Raw genomic sequence first — 16,613 nt, 5'->3', positions numbered from 1 at the left:
TCTAGTTAACAAAAAGCTTTTGCCCATAATAAACTGTGTTAGTCCTTAAGGTCCACAAGACTCCCTCTTGCCTTTTGCTGCAACAAACTTAACATGGCTACCTCCTGGATTTTTTTTAAAATATTCCTTTCCTTTTGTGTGTTAACAACGAAGTTGCTTACAGTGGAGAACTGCACAATATATACCAAGCAGGAAATTTGCTCTCTCCCCTTGTCTGACTCACCACCTGGAAACTTGCCATGATAAATCTTGGGATGTCCCTCTGACTCTTAACTCTTCAGTTCAACTACTGCCCCTTTTTTACTGGCATGTGATCTTTTTAAAAATTGAGTTGGCAGAACAACAGGAAGGGCATGGCATTTTAGGAAATGGCTTACCCGCCACCTGCTTTTCAGATCAGAATTGAGCAGAGAAGATTGGGTTTGGTGTAATAAGGGAACACGCCAGCCTTTCCCAACCTGGTGCCCTCTGAATGTGTTGGACGGCAACTCCCATCAGCCCTCACAGCAATAATCCTGCCTTACATGTCTGTCTGTCTGTCTGTCTGTCTGTCTGTCTGTCTGTCTGTCCAGTTTCTTAATTCTCCAGAATATGAATTTCTCTGTGCAGTGGGACCTTGGTTCTTGAACTTAATCTGTTCCGGGAGTCCATTCGACTCCCGGAACCGTTCGAAAATCAAGGTGTGGCTTCCGATTAGCTGCAGGAGCTTCCTGCACACAAGCGGAAGTCGCATCAGAAGCTCGGCTTCCGAAAAACATTTGCAAACCAGAACACTTGCTTCCGTGTTTGCGGTGTTCAGGAGCTGATTTGTTCAGGAGCCAAGCCGTTCGAGTACCAAGGTACCACTGTATTCAAATGTATAGGCTGCCCCAAAGAGCCCTCAAAATGGCTTAGAAAACCATTTTAAAAAATATTAAATCAGCAGCAGTCATAAGAAACAGAATAGTGTAGCAATAGAGAAAAATTAAGCTGCAGGAAAACGTTCAGACAAGATTAAAAAACAAAACTGAGGACAATATTAGCAGCATGTAATGTGCGGAATGGATCTTGGTTTAGGGCATTTCCAAAGTCCTTTACATCTAGAAATTGCAGCATTTAAGAACTCATAAAAGTGTGTGTTTCTCCACCCAATCCTCTTAGCTTCCTGAGTGGTACCTAGAAGTTAAAAACTCTCTAATTCAAACTGGCTGTTGGTTTGGCAGAGAGAAAACGAAACCTTCCACCCAAGCACCGCAACTCAAACAAGAACATTGTGTTAAAAATGAATTGATCCTATCAGCCAAGTCCCTGGTGAATAATAGCTCACATCATAGATACCACATAAATGGCTGAGCAGGGGGTGTGGCTGCCTGTGTGCCTGTGCCTGGAAAACCTCTGCTATGCCTGGAGTCATTCACTTGCAAGGCGGAAGCAGCAGCAAATGAGTGCTATTTTGTGACTAGTAACCCTCCTTTGGCTCAAGCCATGTCTATGGGACTATCGGGCTGGCTTTAGGGAGCCAGCATGGTGTAGTGGTTAGGAACGGTGGACTCGTAATCTGGTGAACCGGGTTCGCGTCTCCGCTCCTCCACATGCAGCTGCTGGGTGACCTTGGGCTAGTCACACTTCTCTGAAGTCTCTCAGCCCCACTCACCTCACAGAGTGTTTGTTGTGGGGGAGGAAGGGAAAGGAGAATGTTAGTCGCTTTGAGACTCCTTAAAGGGAGTGAAAGGCGGGGTATCAAGTCCAAACTCCTCCTCCTCCTCCTCCTCCTCCTCCTCCTCTTCTTTTAGCTGTTGGGCCAGAAGGGTTTTTTATGGAGGGGGGAGGCAGAGTTTTAAAAAGAGCAGAAGTTCTGGCACTTTTTTAGTGCTTCTGGTGCAATTAGGATGAGGAGTGTGATTTGGAGGAATGCAAATGTTTGATGGTTTTACCTCTATGCAAACCAGTTTGAAGTTTCTCTCTCTTTCTTTTTTTACAATCAAGTAATGTATAAATTTTATGAAATAAATACATTACCCACCCACCCCACAACTAGAAGCTGCTTCTATATAGATAGATAAATACGGTAGATAGATAGATAGATTAGATAGATAGATCATACTTATAATTCATTTGTATGTTGAGCAGGGCAGTAGGGAACAGTCCATGCAAGATTTTACCGCTTCAAACAGGTGCCTGTCAAGTTGCATACTTAAAAGCATTCTTACACAATTTCCCTGTGCACTCATTAATAGCAAACATATATCTTTAAAGGCCATACTGCAGGTGTTAATATTGTGCAGCTTGAAGCAGTTGGATGCATGAAAACTGACTCCTTTTGGAATAAAACTTTGTCCAGACCCATTAGATATTATTCAAAGGTTTACTTGCAGAACTTTCTTCAAAAGAGAACAAAAGTGATCAAAGATATTTCCAAATAATTCCATCAGACACATGCCTTCCAAGGCATAGGTTCAGCATCTTCCTAGGAATAACATTACATATAATCAGAGCTGAGAAACATAGCTCTCTTTCACACAGGTGCCATTAGCCAGCATTCCAGCCCCAAGGCTGTGGAGCTCCCGGAGTGATTCATTTGCACATCCTTCTCCCACGGAGCCCAGGAACAAAAGACAAAGACCAACTCCCCAAGATGGTGATTTGCAATTCAATACCTCTCATGTGATTTAAGGTTAAACACTCACGTGTTAGTTAGCAGAGAACAACAGTAGTCAATTATCAAACCATCTAGGACAGGCATGTCAAACCTGCGGCCCTCCAGATGTTTTGGCCTACAATTCCCATCTTCCCCAACCACTGGTCCTGCTAGCTAGGGATCATGGGAGTTGTAGGCCAAAACATCTGGAGGGCCGCAGGTTTGACATGCCTGATCTAGGAGCCCAGAGAACTTAATTGAAAATCCCCATGTTGAACCCTTCAGTAATACACACAGGCATGCCCCATTTCAGTGTGAATTGAACAATTATACTTAACAGGCCCGGACTAAAAGATGAAAGCCTGTTTGGCAAGGTAATCACACTCCATGCATATGCACACATATGTGCCTCTCCTGTTTTGAGTCCTAGAAATAAAGCCAGTTAGTTAGAATGGAGGCCACTTTATTTGAACCGGAGCCCAAGTGTATCCTTTTATTTCCTTCTTCCTCCTGCCCTGCAAAACTGTCCCATTTCAGACAGCTTTGGCTGTCTGGGGCATTATGTATAGGCAGATGACAGTGACAGATTCCTTACTCCAGAAGAATTTGCCGTGTGATGTGCTCTTAAGCAATGTTCTGCAAGTGCTCACTCGCCCGCACTGCAAAAGCAGGAGAAAGAATGTGTGTATTAATTTACAAGGGGAAATCCAAAGGAACTTATTCCAGAGGTGTTGTGTTACGGGGAGAAGGTCCTGGCTCACTTTTTGTTTACACGTAGGCTAACACCATTCGCTTGGAGGTGTCAGCCACATACCCCAGGATCCTGTGGGCCAAATTGGCTTTTAAAGTTTTACGGTAGGACAACAGAGGCGAAGAGCCTTTTCCATAACAAGGATCACATTCCCATTTGGACAACTTTCTGGGTACCCCTGTACCTGTGATGGGCGGGGCCAGAGGCAAAAGAAGACAATGGATGGGGTCTTTATCTAGCAGAACACAATATTTGCTGCAATGATCATACAGGGTATAAGAGAGAATAAAAATCTTGTTTTCATAGAATCAAAGAATTAGAGTTGGAAGGGACCACGAGGGTGATCTAGTACAACCCCCCTGCAATGCAGGAATCATTTGCCCAGTGTGGACCTCGAACCCATGACCCTGTGATTAAGAGACTCATGCTCTACTGACTCTTGTTTAAGGTTTCCCTTTTTAAAAAAATTATTAATTTTATAATAACACAACATAATCCAATAAAAACATAACACAACACAATAAACACTAACAAATGAACAATACAACAAAAACAATACAAAATTTTCTTCATTTCAAATATCTTAACATTTTAGGGTGACTTCCTCAGATCCCCCCTTTCTGAGCTTCATTGTATCTCATCTTTAGCAATTTCTAAATCATAATTTTTACCACATTCTATATCTTATCCTTTCATTGTTTCTTTCATTATCTATTTAATTCATTTCCATAAATTTTCTTAATTACTAACCACTACTTCTACACCTATAGCCTATAACAACTTTCAAATATAAGATATCCCTTAATCCTCTCTTCGGATTTGGTGAACTTGGAAGTCTTACTGCCTTAAGAAAGTAAACATTTTTTAATAAAAAAAAATAACAAACCTATAAAATTTACTAACAAAATATCAGCGAGTAGCAGCAGAAAGAACATTAAAAGGTCTGAGCAAATTTAGAGATCTTTGTGTGATATGCAAAATTAATCGGGGAGGCTCCCCTTCAAAGGCAGGCTGTCATGGCTAAAAAGGCTCTCTGCTCATCTAACTTCTGATAGCTGTGTACCTGGAGAAGGACCTCAGGTGATGATCTTGGGGCTTATCTACACCTACCTTTTGCACTAATCTTTCTAGGCAGAGGTCAGTGCTTTAAATCCCCTTGTATGAGCACCCCTTCCCCCCTTTTTTTTGCTCCGGAGCTTTCCCCACAAAAACCTGCTCTTTAAAGCTGAATTGGAGCAAACAGCAATTTGGTTTTTCCACGACTTGCTGTTTCCCCTGATTCAGCTGTAAAAAGGGGATTTTCACAGGGAAAGCTCTGGAGCAAAAAAAAAAAAGAGTGGGCACTGATATCAATAGGCAGGGAGTTCCAAAGTGTAGCTGCCGCAACAGAGGCAGGACAGGTGTTACGTGGCACCTGTAATAGTGCTGATTCCCCTTATCAAAGAAGTTGATTGGGCATGCATGGGGTAAGGCAGTCTCTCAGGTAAACGGACCCCAAGTTGTGAAGGGCTGTACCGCTTTGGATATGTATGAGTGTGTGATTTCGTGTTTGAAAGCATCTCGATGTCATGCGCCTGTGTATCACTCCGCTTGTCGTGTCTCTGTGTGTGCGATTAGCTAGCCCATCCGGAGCTATTTGAAAAATGCACACCTGTGTGCGTATTCATGTGGTTTTTTTATTTTTAACTTCCCTGAAATGGTGAGTCATAGAAATGAAGCCGATTAGCCGGGGTTAGACGGCTTAGCAAATTAGCCAGGGCTCCTTTCCTCTGTCTCCCTTGGTTTTTCTACCAGTCATGTGGCTGCGCAAGGTATTAATAGAATGCTCACGTAGGAGAGCCATCTGTTGACGTTCAAAGTTGGCCGGGGAGATAAACAGAAGAGTGGATCAGTCACTCTCGGCCACTTCTCTGCCTTGAGCTGACAGTCACACGGTGGTGACAGCGCTGTGTAAGAGGAGAGAGCAGCTGAAGCGATCTCTTTCTCCTGTTCTTCCCCTCCACGCCCCCCCCCTTTCCTCCTTGTCCCATGTGTTCTGACTTTATAGAAAGGCGTTGATAAGTGCAAACAAATTCTTATCATTCTTCCCACTGGGCAAAGCACTTTTCAACCCATGACTTGATGTGTTTTATCATTTTAACATGGTCGGAATTTCCTTGCCGGGTTCATCGCAAGTCCAAACTGCCTGCCGTTGTTGTTGTTGTTCCAACAACAGGCAGCAAAGTGCCAATTCAGGAACAGGACATGGAGTTTGGGGGGGGGCATGAAGTTATACTGCATCTGTACATGCAGGTTCCTTTTAGCTCTTGTAGCAGAGATCTTGCCTTTTTGACACTGGCTCAAATCCTGAGATACGTTGACATGGGGAGGTTCGAGGAAGGAAACTTACCTGTTCCCTGTTTTCCACTGCAACTATCTGTGGCTGCAATAGCATCTCTAGAGGGTTAAAAGAGAGGGGAAATCCCTTCTCACTAGGGATAAGTGAATCGGTCAAGTACATTTTCTCGTTTTTCTAATCGTAGCTTCATTATCTCCACACTTCCAAATCAGTTTGAGAGTTTTTTCCTTTAAAAGGTCCTTGTGGAAATTCACCAGCATTTTTAGTGCCTTACACGGATCAGGGTCTCAATACCTTAAGGACTGCCTCCCTCTATGAAAACTGACCCAGATCCTGCTGTTCTCATCCGAGGCCCCTCCCCGAGGGGCTCAGAGGGTGGCAACATGAGAATGGGCCTTTTTTGCGGTGGCTCCCCATCAGTGGAATGCTCTCCCCAGAGAGGCTCGCCTGGTGCCATCGTTACATGTATTTAGGTGCCAGGCAAAAACATTTTTCTCTACCTAGGCCTTTAGCCATTGAATAATCTATGCCTGTTAAAGGTGTTGGGAGGGGCTGTTATTTTGATTATTTTATCATATTGCTGTCCATTACAGTACTATGCTTTGTTTTATGTCTTTGTTATTACAACGGTACCTCGGTTTGCGACCGCAATCCGTTCCGCGGAGGCAGTCGCTCGCCAAAGGCATGCTTCTGCGCGTGTACGAAGTGCCGATAGAGCGCTTCTGCGCACGTGCGCGCTGCACAGATCACTTCTGCACATGCGCAAGCTGCACAGATCGCGTCTGCGCATCCGACGCCGTGGAACCCGGATGTAAACACTTCTGGGTCTGCGGCAGTCGCTCGCCGAAGCGGTCGCTCGCCGAGGTAGGCGTGAGCCGAGGTTTGACTGTATGTTCCATAAAATATGTTTTTAATGTTGTACACTACCCTGAGATATTTTATTAAGAGGTGGTGTATAAATGTCGTTGTTAACGATGTGGATTTCTCCCAATGGGCACACTTTTTAATGCAGTTTGGGCCAATACACACATTATTGCACATTCCCTGTGTCACAATACAAATGAGAGGACCTATCACTATCTATGAATAGGGATGACAGACACCAGCATCTGATCCGTGCTGGCAATGTGTGCATGCCCTGCTGAATCAGGACCAATATCTTCCATTGCCTTGGAAGTCTGACTACCCCCTTAGTCCTCCAACTGAGTTTACATATTCTGTCACTGCATTTGGTCATAACAATCCATTGCTACACTTGTCACTCCCTTCCCATCCTGTTGCATTTCCTGTGAAATTCAGATTGCAAGCTCCCAGGGGGCAGGGACCCTGGTGTGCATGAAGTTATGTTTAGTGCTATAGCAAATATCAAAGGATGTTTCGGAAACGAGTGTGTCCCCCAAGTTTTTTAAAAAAAATGTAGCTGCCTTTGGAGGCTGCAGCTGAACCTCAAAATATAGTTGCTTGCTGTAGCAAAAGCACTCAATTGCCCACATCGCTCTTTGTGGTTAAGATGCTTCCATGTTCAGCAAAGCAGCTTAGATGACCACAATCTATTTTTCTCCCCTGCTGTCAGTTTTAATGACTTAGCTTAGTAATTAAGCCAACGAGAAGAGGCAGAAAGATTGCTATCGCTTAAGCTCCTGCATCTGTCTTTCCTTTCTGGCGCTCTTGTCTATCCATTCCCTCCTCCAAAAGAGAGAGAGTGTCAAGCAACAAACAAGCATCGGAACTGTTTTACTGTGCATCACATGACCAGGAAGCTAAGATTAGAAAAGTGCCTTTGTGTTCTTTAAGGCTGAATGTCTTTATTTTTATCCACAGCTGTTGGAGCTGATAGCAAAGTCTCAGCTAACATCACTGAGTGGAATTGCCCAGAAAAACTTTATGAACATCTTGGAAAAAGTAGTGCAGAAAGGTAAAGGCAACAAGCGGCGAGGTGCAAAAACTAAGGTTACCAACTTCACAAGCAATAGGCTATGGGTTCCTCCAGATGAGCTGGCTGTTGAACATTTGATTGGTTCAAATAGAGGTCCTTCAATGATGAACATTCGTCCTGGTTTGTTCGTGCTATGGTTATGTCTTCCTTTATTCATCCCACACTTCTCAGTGCATTTCCCCAGAGCCAAAGTGTTGGGAGACCACGGTTCAAATCCCCACTTGGCAGTGTTAGAAATTAGCCGGGAGCATGGCATGTTTTGCAACTGGCGCGGGTCCAGTTTGCGACCATGTGGAGATCTCGGGATGCCTGGTTGGCGACAGGGAAGCAAAATGTCAGAGAAGGATCTGAAATATTTTCCTTGAAGCTTGAGTTTGTTTTGTCTGGATAGTTTTGTTTGATGTTTTAATGTGTTGTAAACTGCTGTGAGTTAAAGTGGTGTAGAAATTAGATGGATAATGATCATCATCATCCCGCTGAGGGGGGAAATGGAACCTAGACATTACATTGTGGTGACTCAGCCTAGGTTTAAAATGCCATTTGGCAATTAGACTATATATCTGAGTTTCAAATGCTGCCATTCGGCCATGAAGCTCATTGGTGTCCTTTGGCCATTTGCCATCTCGTCGCCTAACCTACTTCATATGTTTGTTGTGAGGGTGAACTGGGGAGGAGGAGGAGAACCATGTAGACCACACTGAGCTCCTTGGAAGAAAAGGTGGCATATGAATATAATAAATAAAAAGAAAATAGATTTCCTAACTGCGTAAAAGTCCAGTATTCATTGAGCTAGGACAACGGGACACTTTTGTCCACTTCAATTGCGCAAAGCTAATTTTCAAGTATGCGCTTGGATCCCTCTCACAAAATACTGAGTTTAGAGGTGACCTCGCATAGATCCCATAGAAGCCAGGTCTGGCCCATGTCGTTTTGCTACATGACAAAGGATTAAGATGGCAACTCTCCCGATTCTAAGGCCAGAAGCCTACCTGACTGGCTGTTGAATCCTGGGCACTAAGCATTTGAAGCAGTATCATACCACTTTACGTAATCATGGTTGCCCCAAAGAATCATGGGAGCTGTAGTTTAAGGATGCTGAGAGTTGTTAGGATATACCTGTTCCTCTCTCACACAGTTCCCTGGGGAGAGGTTTGGATAATTAAATCACTCTGAGAACGGTTGCCTTGTAAGAGGAGGGAATAGGAGCCTCTCAGTACCATTAAACCACAGTTCCCAGGATTCTCTGGGGGAAGCCATGACGGTTTAAAGTGCTATGCTAGCACTTTAAATGTATAGTGCAGATGGGGCCTTACTTAGTCCTGGTACCTGCACTACAGGCTCCCTTAGGATGTTCAGGGCCAGAAGTGTGGGATGCACAACTGTTTTTCATGGACAAGGGAGTTCAGGAGGAAAGGCTTTGGAATAGCCATCCCCTGCTGTCTGAGGTGGAGCCACATATTCCTGGAGTCAAAGGACAATAAGCAAGTATGGTCTCACTGCTAAGAACAGAATGCGTGCCTCTTTACCATTTTTCGTCGTCTTTGTGTCTAATTTCACTCCTTCTCTTTTCTTTTCCTACTCAAAAAGTCTTGGAGGATCAGCAGAATATTAGGCTAATCAGGGAACTGCTGCAGACTCTGTACCTGTCTCTGTGCACTTTGGTCCAAAGCGTTGGCAAGTCTGTCCTGGTTGGCAACATCAACATGTGGGTCCATAGGATGGAGACGATTCTTCACTGGCAGCAGCAGCTGAACAATATCCAAATCACCAGGGTGAGTGGAGTATCCTGCCTTGTTTGTTTTCTTGTTGAAAATGTTGCCTCTTTCCTCTTTCACGAAGCTCTTTTCACACCTTATTTTTTTTTTTGTCTTTTCCTTCCCAGCCTGCCTTTAAGGGGTTGACTTTTACAGACCTGCCCTTGTGTTTGCAACTGAACATCATGCAACGCCTGACAGATGGGAGAGACCTGGTGAGCCTTGGGCAAGTAGCTCCAAGTCTTCAGGTGCTCAGTGAGGACCGGCTGCTGTGGAAAAAGCTTTGTCACTACCATTTCACAGACAGACAGGTAATAATAACAGGCTGCTGTAATCTTGTAATCTGTGGGGAAAGTGATGATCACAGAAGCAGCGGAAATACTGAAAATAAGACCAGGGTTTTGTTTAGTTTTACTGCCCGGTCGGGAAGCAGGAGGAATTAGGCGTTTAAAGGCAAACCTATGTAACACTCAGTTTCTGATACAATACACGAACCAAACCACAACAGACTTCTGTCAAAAATCACACTGTTCTGAATTTTGCTGTGCAGCTCTTCAACCAAACAAATGTTTGCAGAAATGAATATGTTAGTGATGGTAACATGCAGAGTTGCATTGCATTTTAGTAAAAAAAAACTGCTTTGCAAAAAAAGTGTAAATGAGTCAACATTGCAGATAAAAGTGTGTGTGTGTGTTAGGCAAAATTAGCACTTACACTCTGATAGATTTTCAGGAGGACTTTTTAAAACACACACACACACACACACACACGTAAACTTTGATGTGAATAACTAAATTTAAGACTGGAAATATGAGCAACCTAACTTGACAGATTAGTCCATCCATACTGCCCAGGCTAGTCTTGGGTCTTGAAGGTACTTGCCACTTTTCTGCAAAATTCCTGAGAGCATGCCTGTACCATTCTTAAGTCCTACAGTGGGGCTCCAAAGAAACAAGATATCTGCATTTTCTGCCACCAAAGATACAAGACCCCCTCCCACTCATTTGGAAAAACAGCTTGCTGCAGAACTCACCATGGCAAACAACTGAATTTCCCCCTTCCTGTGTAGGATCTGCTTTAGATTCTAGTTTATATCCTATGGCGCGCTGAACAATTCACAGTATTGAGCAGGCAGCGATCCTAGTTTTATATAAATTTTGCTACTATTCCTGTCTCCTACTTAGGCCACACTTGGGTGTTTAATTTGCTTGGTTGTGGCGTATATTCTCTCGGTGGGCGGGGGGGGGGGGTTCTTGGATTTGCCTGATCCTTGTTTCACTGTTGTGTGGCCCATAGGAGAATAGGAAGCTGCCATATACAGAGTCAGATCACTGGGATCCATTCAGCTCCGTATTGCCTATGATGATTGCCAACAGCTCTTTGGGGCTTCGTTCAGGGTCTCCGCCTGGCCAGACCTGGAGATGCCAAGGATTTGAACCTGGGACTTTCCGCATGCAGAGCAGAGGCTCTCTCACTTGAGCTGTGGCAGCTGCCCTAAGCTTAGCCAGTCCTTGGACAAATTTCCCAGGCCTGTGGTTCCATTGTGGGACTTTCTTTCATTTCAGATTCGTAAACGGCTAATCATGTCGGAGAAGGGGCATTTGGATTGGAAGAAGATGTATTTCAAGCTTGTGAGGTGCTACCCAAGGAAGGAGCAGTACGGCGATTCTTTGCAGCTCTGTAGACACTGCCATATCTTGTCTTGGAAGGTAAGTGGCCAGTCCCAAATCCTCTGATGGCTGGAGGTTTAAGCTTGGGGCAGAGGATATGTTGCATGGACTGCAATTGCAGCATCTTGCTTGAAGGGTCTTAAAGCTTGATCTCTTGGACTCTGGGTGAAATTCAGTGCTGGACTCTCCCAGCTGTTCTGCTTGCTAGATGAAATGATCTTCCCTCTCCTCCCCCATGCTTTGTTCTGAAGGTTCTCCTGACTTCCACCAGAGCCAATTTCATGGAGGTGCAAGGAGGGGGTTGGAGAGCCCCATTGCATGAGCATAAGTCCTTCTTGCACAGGGGCTGGTTAGGTGACTCCTGTCCTCTAGTTTCTTTGCCTAGTCTGCAAAACGTCAGTCATTTTCACGAACCATTCCTTGGTGTTACAACGGTGGAAGTGTTTCTGTTGGGTGGAGGTCTCAGCTATGCGATAAACTGAAAGCTAGACGGATCAGTGTGAGCTGGCAATCCTTGTCATGAAATTCTACTCAATATTGATCCAGAGTACCGTATATTCCGGCGTATAAGACGACTGGGCATATAAGACGACCCAAACTTCTCCAGTTATAGTATAGAGTCTGGGATATACTCGCCATATAAGAAATACGACCCGTCATATAATACGACCCCTGACTTTCGAGAAGATTTTCCTGGGTTAAAAAGTAGTCTTATACGTAGGAATATACAGTAGATTCCAATGTATAGTTAGCAGGGTAAAAACTTAAACACGTTGCAGGATCCCCCCAAAAATAGACCAGAGGCAATTAATATTTCATCCAGCCGAGCTTTATTGCTACTGAAGGCAAATGAACATCATGGTCACAAATGCAATACATTCAGGATTGGCAATGTCCATAAGAAATCCAGTTGCAGCAGACTTAATTTAAACTGACGATAACTTCTAATAAGTCTAAACCTTGACACTAAGCATACTATGTACAGAACAGCACACCAGAAGGTAAAGAGAGAGGAAGAGAAAGTGAAACCCAGGCTCCTTCTGGCCTTACTTTGGTAGTCGGCATGACCTTGACAGAAAGAGATAAGAGAACTACAGTGGTATCTCATGTTACAGACAGGATCCATTCCAGAGGCCCACCCGTAACGTGAAAAGCCCGCAACTCAAAGTGCTGTGTCTGTGCAGGCGTGCAGCGCGATTTGGCGCTTCTGTGCAGGTGCGAAGTGCAATTTAGCGCTTCTGCGCAGGCGCGAGCAGCAACCCTGGAAGTAATCCATTCCTGTACTTCCGGGTTGCTGTGGGATGCAAGACGAAAACACGCAACCTGAAGCAGACGTAACATGAGGTATGACTGTAGTTTAAGGCAGCTGTACTGAGCTTCTCTGAAGGAATAACCCAAACATCATGAACCTTCTGCTTGTTTCTTTCACACAGAGAAGCTTCCGGAACCCTCTTGAATTAAGTAGAATGGGAAAGATCGCTACACATCAGATCAGTACTTTCTGCACTAAGAAATGCAAACTGACAATCCCCACCATACATTTAAGCAGTCTCATACCACTTTTAACAGTCATGGCATCCTCCAAAGAATCCCAAGAACTGTAGTTTATTAGGAGTGCTGGGAATTGTAGCTCTGCGAGGGATTTCCTAACTCCTCTCAGTGTCCTTAAACCCATGTTTGTTGCTGTGATGTGGGGGGAATAGCCCACGACGGCAAGACAATGTGAGAGCTTTGGCGCACTTCCTAAAACTTAAAAGACCACGGTGTGGAAAAGGGAAGCCGTGGGCATGCAGCTGTTGTTGGACTCCAAGTCCCATCAGCCCCAGCCAACGTGGCCAGTGGTCTGGGATGATGGGATGATGGGAGTTGTAGCCCAGAGGCTCCAAGTTCCCCATCTCTGATGCATGTGGACCAACAGCCACTTGTGCAGTCATACCTCGGTTTAAGTACGCTTCGGTGTGAGTACTTTCAGTTTAAGTACTCAGCGGACCTGTCTGGAACAGATTAATCCACTTCCCATTACTTTCAAATGGCCGTCGCACCAGAAGTCACGCTGCAGCCATTTTGGAACTGGGCAAAGCAGCATCAAAAGTCGCTTCTGAGCATGCTCCGCCCAGTTCCAAAATGGCCGCCGCGCCAGAATAAACCGGGGGGAAACAAAATCACTTTTTTCGGCTGGGGGCAGCTGGAAAAACGGGGGTTCCCCGGGGAATACGGGAGACTTGGCAGCTATGACTTAAACCGAGGTACCACTGTACTACTTTGACGGCCTGAGTAACTTGGCTGAGCTTGCAGCTTGTGCCTCTAGCAGCAGCAGCAGCAGCAAAGCTCCTGTTGCTGCAAGTAAGCTGTTTTATTGTCGCTAAGCTACCTACAGATATGCCATCTACATTGGTACCATCTCTATACATCCAGATTTTCTTCCTTTCCAGGGCACTGATCATCCATGCACAGCAAACAACCCAGAGGGCTGCTCGACTTCTCTTTCACCCCAGGACTTCATCAACTTGTTCCGATTTTGAATCCCCAAGTCATTTCACTGTGTAAATATTTTGCTATTCTGATGGGACACTTTATACCGCCGAGCAAGCCCGCTCAACCTGTATATTGTGTGTAAATATTACGGCCGTGGAGTTCCTGAGTCAAGAGGACAAGAGGATTTTTAGGAAGCGAAGGGAGTCATTCTTCAGTGGCGTTGAACTCTCTTTGAGAATACGGCCTTCCAATTGAACTGATAAATGTGTAAACACTGTAAATATGATGCTTTGTAAGAATTTGAGTGCAAGCAACTGGGGAGAATCCTTATTCTGCTTAGGAAATTCATTTATATATATTTTTTTGCATCCGTTTGAAATGTCTCTTTGGTTTCAAAGCCTAGAGAAATTAAACACCACGATTAGGCTAAAGCTGTTGAACTACTTCCCACTGGGTTTTGTTTACAATAGATATTTATACTGAAGACATTTTTAGAATCGGTAGCTTACAAGGGCATAGCCCTTTATCCTTTAAGATAAAAATCTAATGTAAAATGTACACACCACACCATTTTCTACCTCTGAAAAGCTTTGCAGCCAACCTGATATGCAATGTGAATTGTACTTGATAGAGATTTAAAGGGGGAAAGTTGATGGCAAAAGTAGACTTAACTCCTTTTTGTTACTGCTTAAGAGTCTGCTTGCTCTTTTGTTCGAAAAGCCTGGTTCTCAGAAATTTAGAAAGGCTCTAGCAAAACAGTGGGCCTGTTGTGATGGCTGGTAAAACAACAAACACAAAGAATGATGGAGATTCTGGAGGCCTGCTGTTGCTGTTGCTCTCAATCTCTCTCCAATACAGTGCCCAAGTTCACATGTCACACTGAGCCCAAACTGGCTTAGCATGAATGCATGGGATTGGGAGAGATCGCAGCTGCATTTCTCCTCTGGAGTCGTTCAGCTGCTGTGCTGAACTAAACCATAGTTTGGATTAGCATGTCTTCCAAACCTAGTCTTATGGCTAAGCTCTGTCCAGACCAGGCATAGGCAAACTCGGCCCTCCAAATGTTTTGGGAATACAACTCCCATCATCCCTAGCTAACAGGACCGGTGGTCAGGGATGATGGGACTTGTAGTCCCAAAACATCTGGAGCGCCGTTTGCCTATGGTTGGTCCAGACTAACCACAAACTGTACCCTAAGGTCTGCCCTGTGATTTACAGCTTACGGGTTGTGTGGAAGAGCCTTACCACAAGCCCGGGTTCAGGCAATATGTGCAAGCAAACCATGGCTTAGCTCTCAGCGTGATGGAACAGCAGCAGCGAGGAGCAAAGGAGCCGCAATGTCGCCTCCAGCACTGGTTGACTTTGAGCACGTACAAATACACTGTGCTGTGAAAGGGGTGTAGCCAGCCTTGCTTTTTGCAAAGAGACGTCGCTTGTCTGTTCTCCGGCAAGCTCTAATGTGCAATACATTCTGCTATGTGGGTTTTAAGCTCTGTGGAGCTTGAATGTGGAAGATCCAGCTGTGGGGAGGCACAGGGGTGCCTGTGACATGAACCCACCACCTCCTCCTCCCCACACACCACCAGAAACTTCCACATCACCTGCTCTCAAACTGTAGATCCTGCTGGGATTAAACATGAGGCTTCCGGTTTGCAAAGTGGATGCCCCTACCACTGCCCTTCTCCTTCCTTGCAGAACTGGCCCAGTATTAAATTAATGGCAGGGGAAACACTAAAACTCCACCAAAGGTGGAGGACTCGCCTCTGTCCCCCTAATAAGTGTTGATGTTGGATTCTGAGAAGTGTGTGGCCTAGAGAACTATAGGTTAGCTATTACCTTTTGCTTGAATAAGACCACAGGCAGCTGTGTGCATGAAGAATCTCTAAACCCCCATGAGGCACATGTATCTGTGCTTAGCCTATGTTGGTACCACACATGGTCTAAAGGGTACAGCTGCACTCAAACAAGCTACATTATCCAAAGAACCAACATGACAAAAGTTGCCCCGTGTCGTGTCAAAACGCTTCCCCTTTGGAGCTGCTTCTCCTGTATACTGTATTGGGTTTGGTGCTGAAACACAGGAGAAATTCCTTGCACAGGGATGGAAAAGATGATCATTTTATTGGTATTATTCAAAGCAGTAAACCAAAACAACGGTACAGTCTGACAGCAGGGTGCATGCATAAAATCCCTTTTTTCCCCCGGCTAAGATTTAATACAGAAACACAGGTTTTTAATGACGCTACCGTAAGGGTTGTTTAGGGGCATTGCTGGCGCCAGGAAGTTGCGGAAATGAAGTGAGGTTGGAGCAGGGAAGTGAGAGCAGAGGCAGTGGTGGTGGTTGATGCGAGGAGTTGGTACAATATAAGTTGTTATGGAACGGATACGTTTGCCGTGTGGTTGGGTCATTCAGGAATTGAAATTAGCAGCCTATATAGTTTAGGAGAGTAGAGGATGGGTCTGAGTGTAAGCAGAAAGTGGCTTTTGGTGTTTGGACGATGCGTGAAAGAGGGGGGAAGATTCAGTGGTCCCTTAGGGTGCATGGGACGTTGTCCCACCAACATCCTGTCTTCCCTCAGCCAATGCGATCTCCTTTCTTACTTGCATCCACTGGCTATCGGCATCCTCCTCCATGGTCTCGGCATTGCCATGATAGAACTTGGTAGCGGAGAGGGTGGGGGCAAACCTATAATGAGTTAGCTGTGCCTGCCATGGGCTCTGGCGCCACCTACTGTTGGCCTCCCTGCCTTCTGCCCTACCAGTACCAATGGGCGCCAGCGACCACTAAAGGGATTGTTTACATGTGGTGTGCCGATTCGTTTTTATCATGAAGCCCATTAAAATAAAAATGGTAGGGTAACATTTCTGGACCTATTGAGCATTTCCTACATCCAAACTAGCCTTTGGCAAACAAATTCCCCTGGTTTATATTAGGATAGGACTTTATTTTTACAAAATGTGTGAGTTGTATGCTAGAGAAGCACTTATTCCACCCGTTGTTTGCGGGAGTTTTGTACGCACCTTGTATATGTTATTGTTTAGCTACTGGATGAATCGGAATCTCTTTCATGT

The 16,613-nt window shown here is 44.9% G+C and overlaps 1 protein-coding gene across 1 annotated transcript in view; it reads left to right on the top strand.

Annotated features, from left to right (window-relative positions):
• Window positions 1-16,391, top strand: part of FBXO32 (F-box protein 32) — a 33,814-nt gene extending 17,423 nt beyond the window's left edge. The window contains exons 5-9 of the mRNA XM_060277646.2: window positions 7,528-7,621; window positions 9,230-9,414; window positions 9,525-9,707; window positions 10,962-11,105; window positions 13,499-16,391. Of these exons, the coding sequence (XP_060133629.2) occupies window positions 7,528-7,621; window positions 9,230-9,414; window positions 9,525-9,707; window positions 10,962-11,105; window positions 13,499-13,588 (696 nt within the window). The 3' untranslated portion in view covers window positions 13,589-16,391. The remainder of the gene's footprint in view (window positions 1-7,527; window positions 7,622-9,229; window positions 9,415-9,524; window positions 9,708-10,961; window positions 11,106-13,498) is intronic.
• Window positions 16,392-16,613: the final 222 nt, after the last annotated feature.

Source organism: Zootoca vivipara, chromosome 8 (genome assembly GCF_965207765.1).
Source record: "Zootoca vivipara chromosome 8, rZooViv2.hap1.1, whole genome shotgun sequence".
NCBI lineage: Eukaryota > Metazoa > Chordata > Lepidosauria > Squamata > Lacertidae > Zootoca > Zootoca vivipara.
Note: the sequence above shows the minus strand (reverse complement) of the source record. Positions and strands in the feature narration are given on the sequence as shown.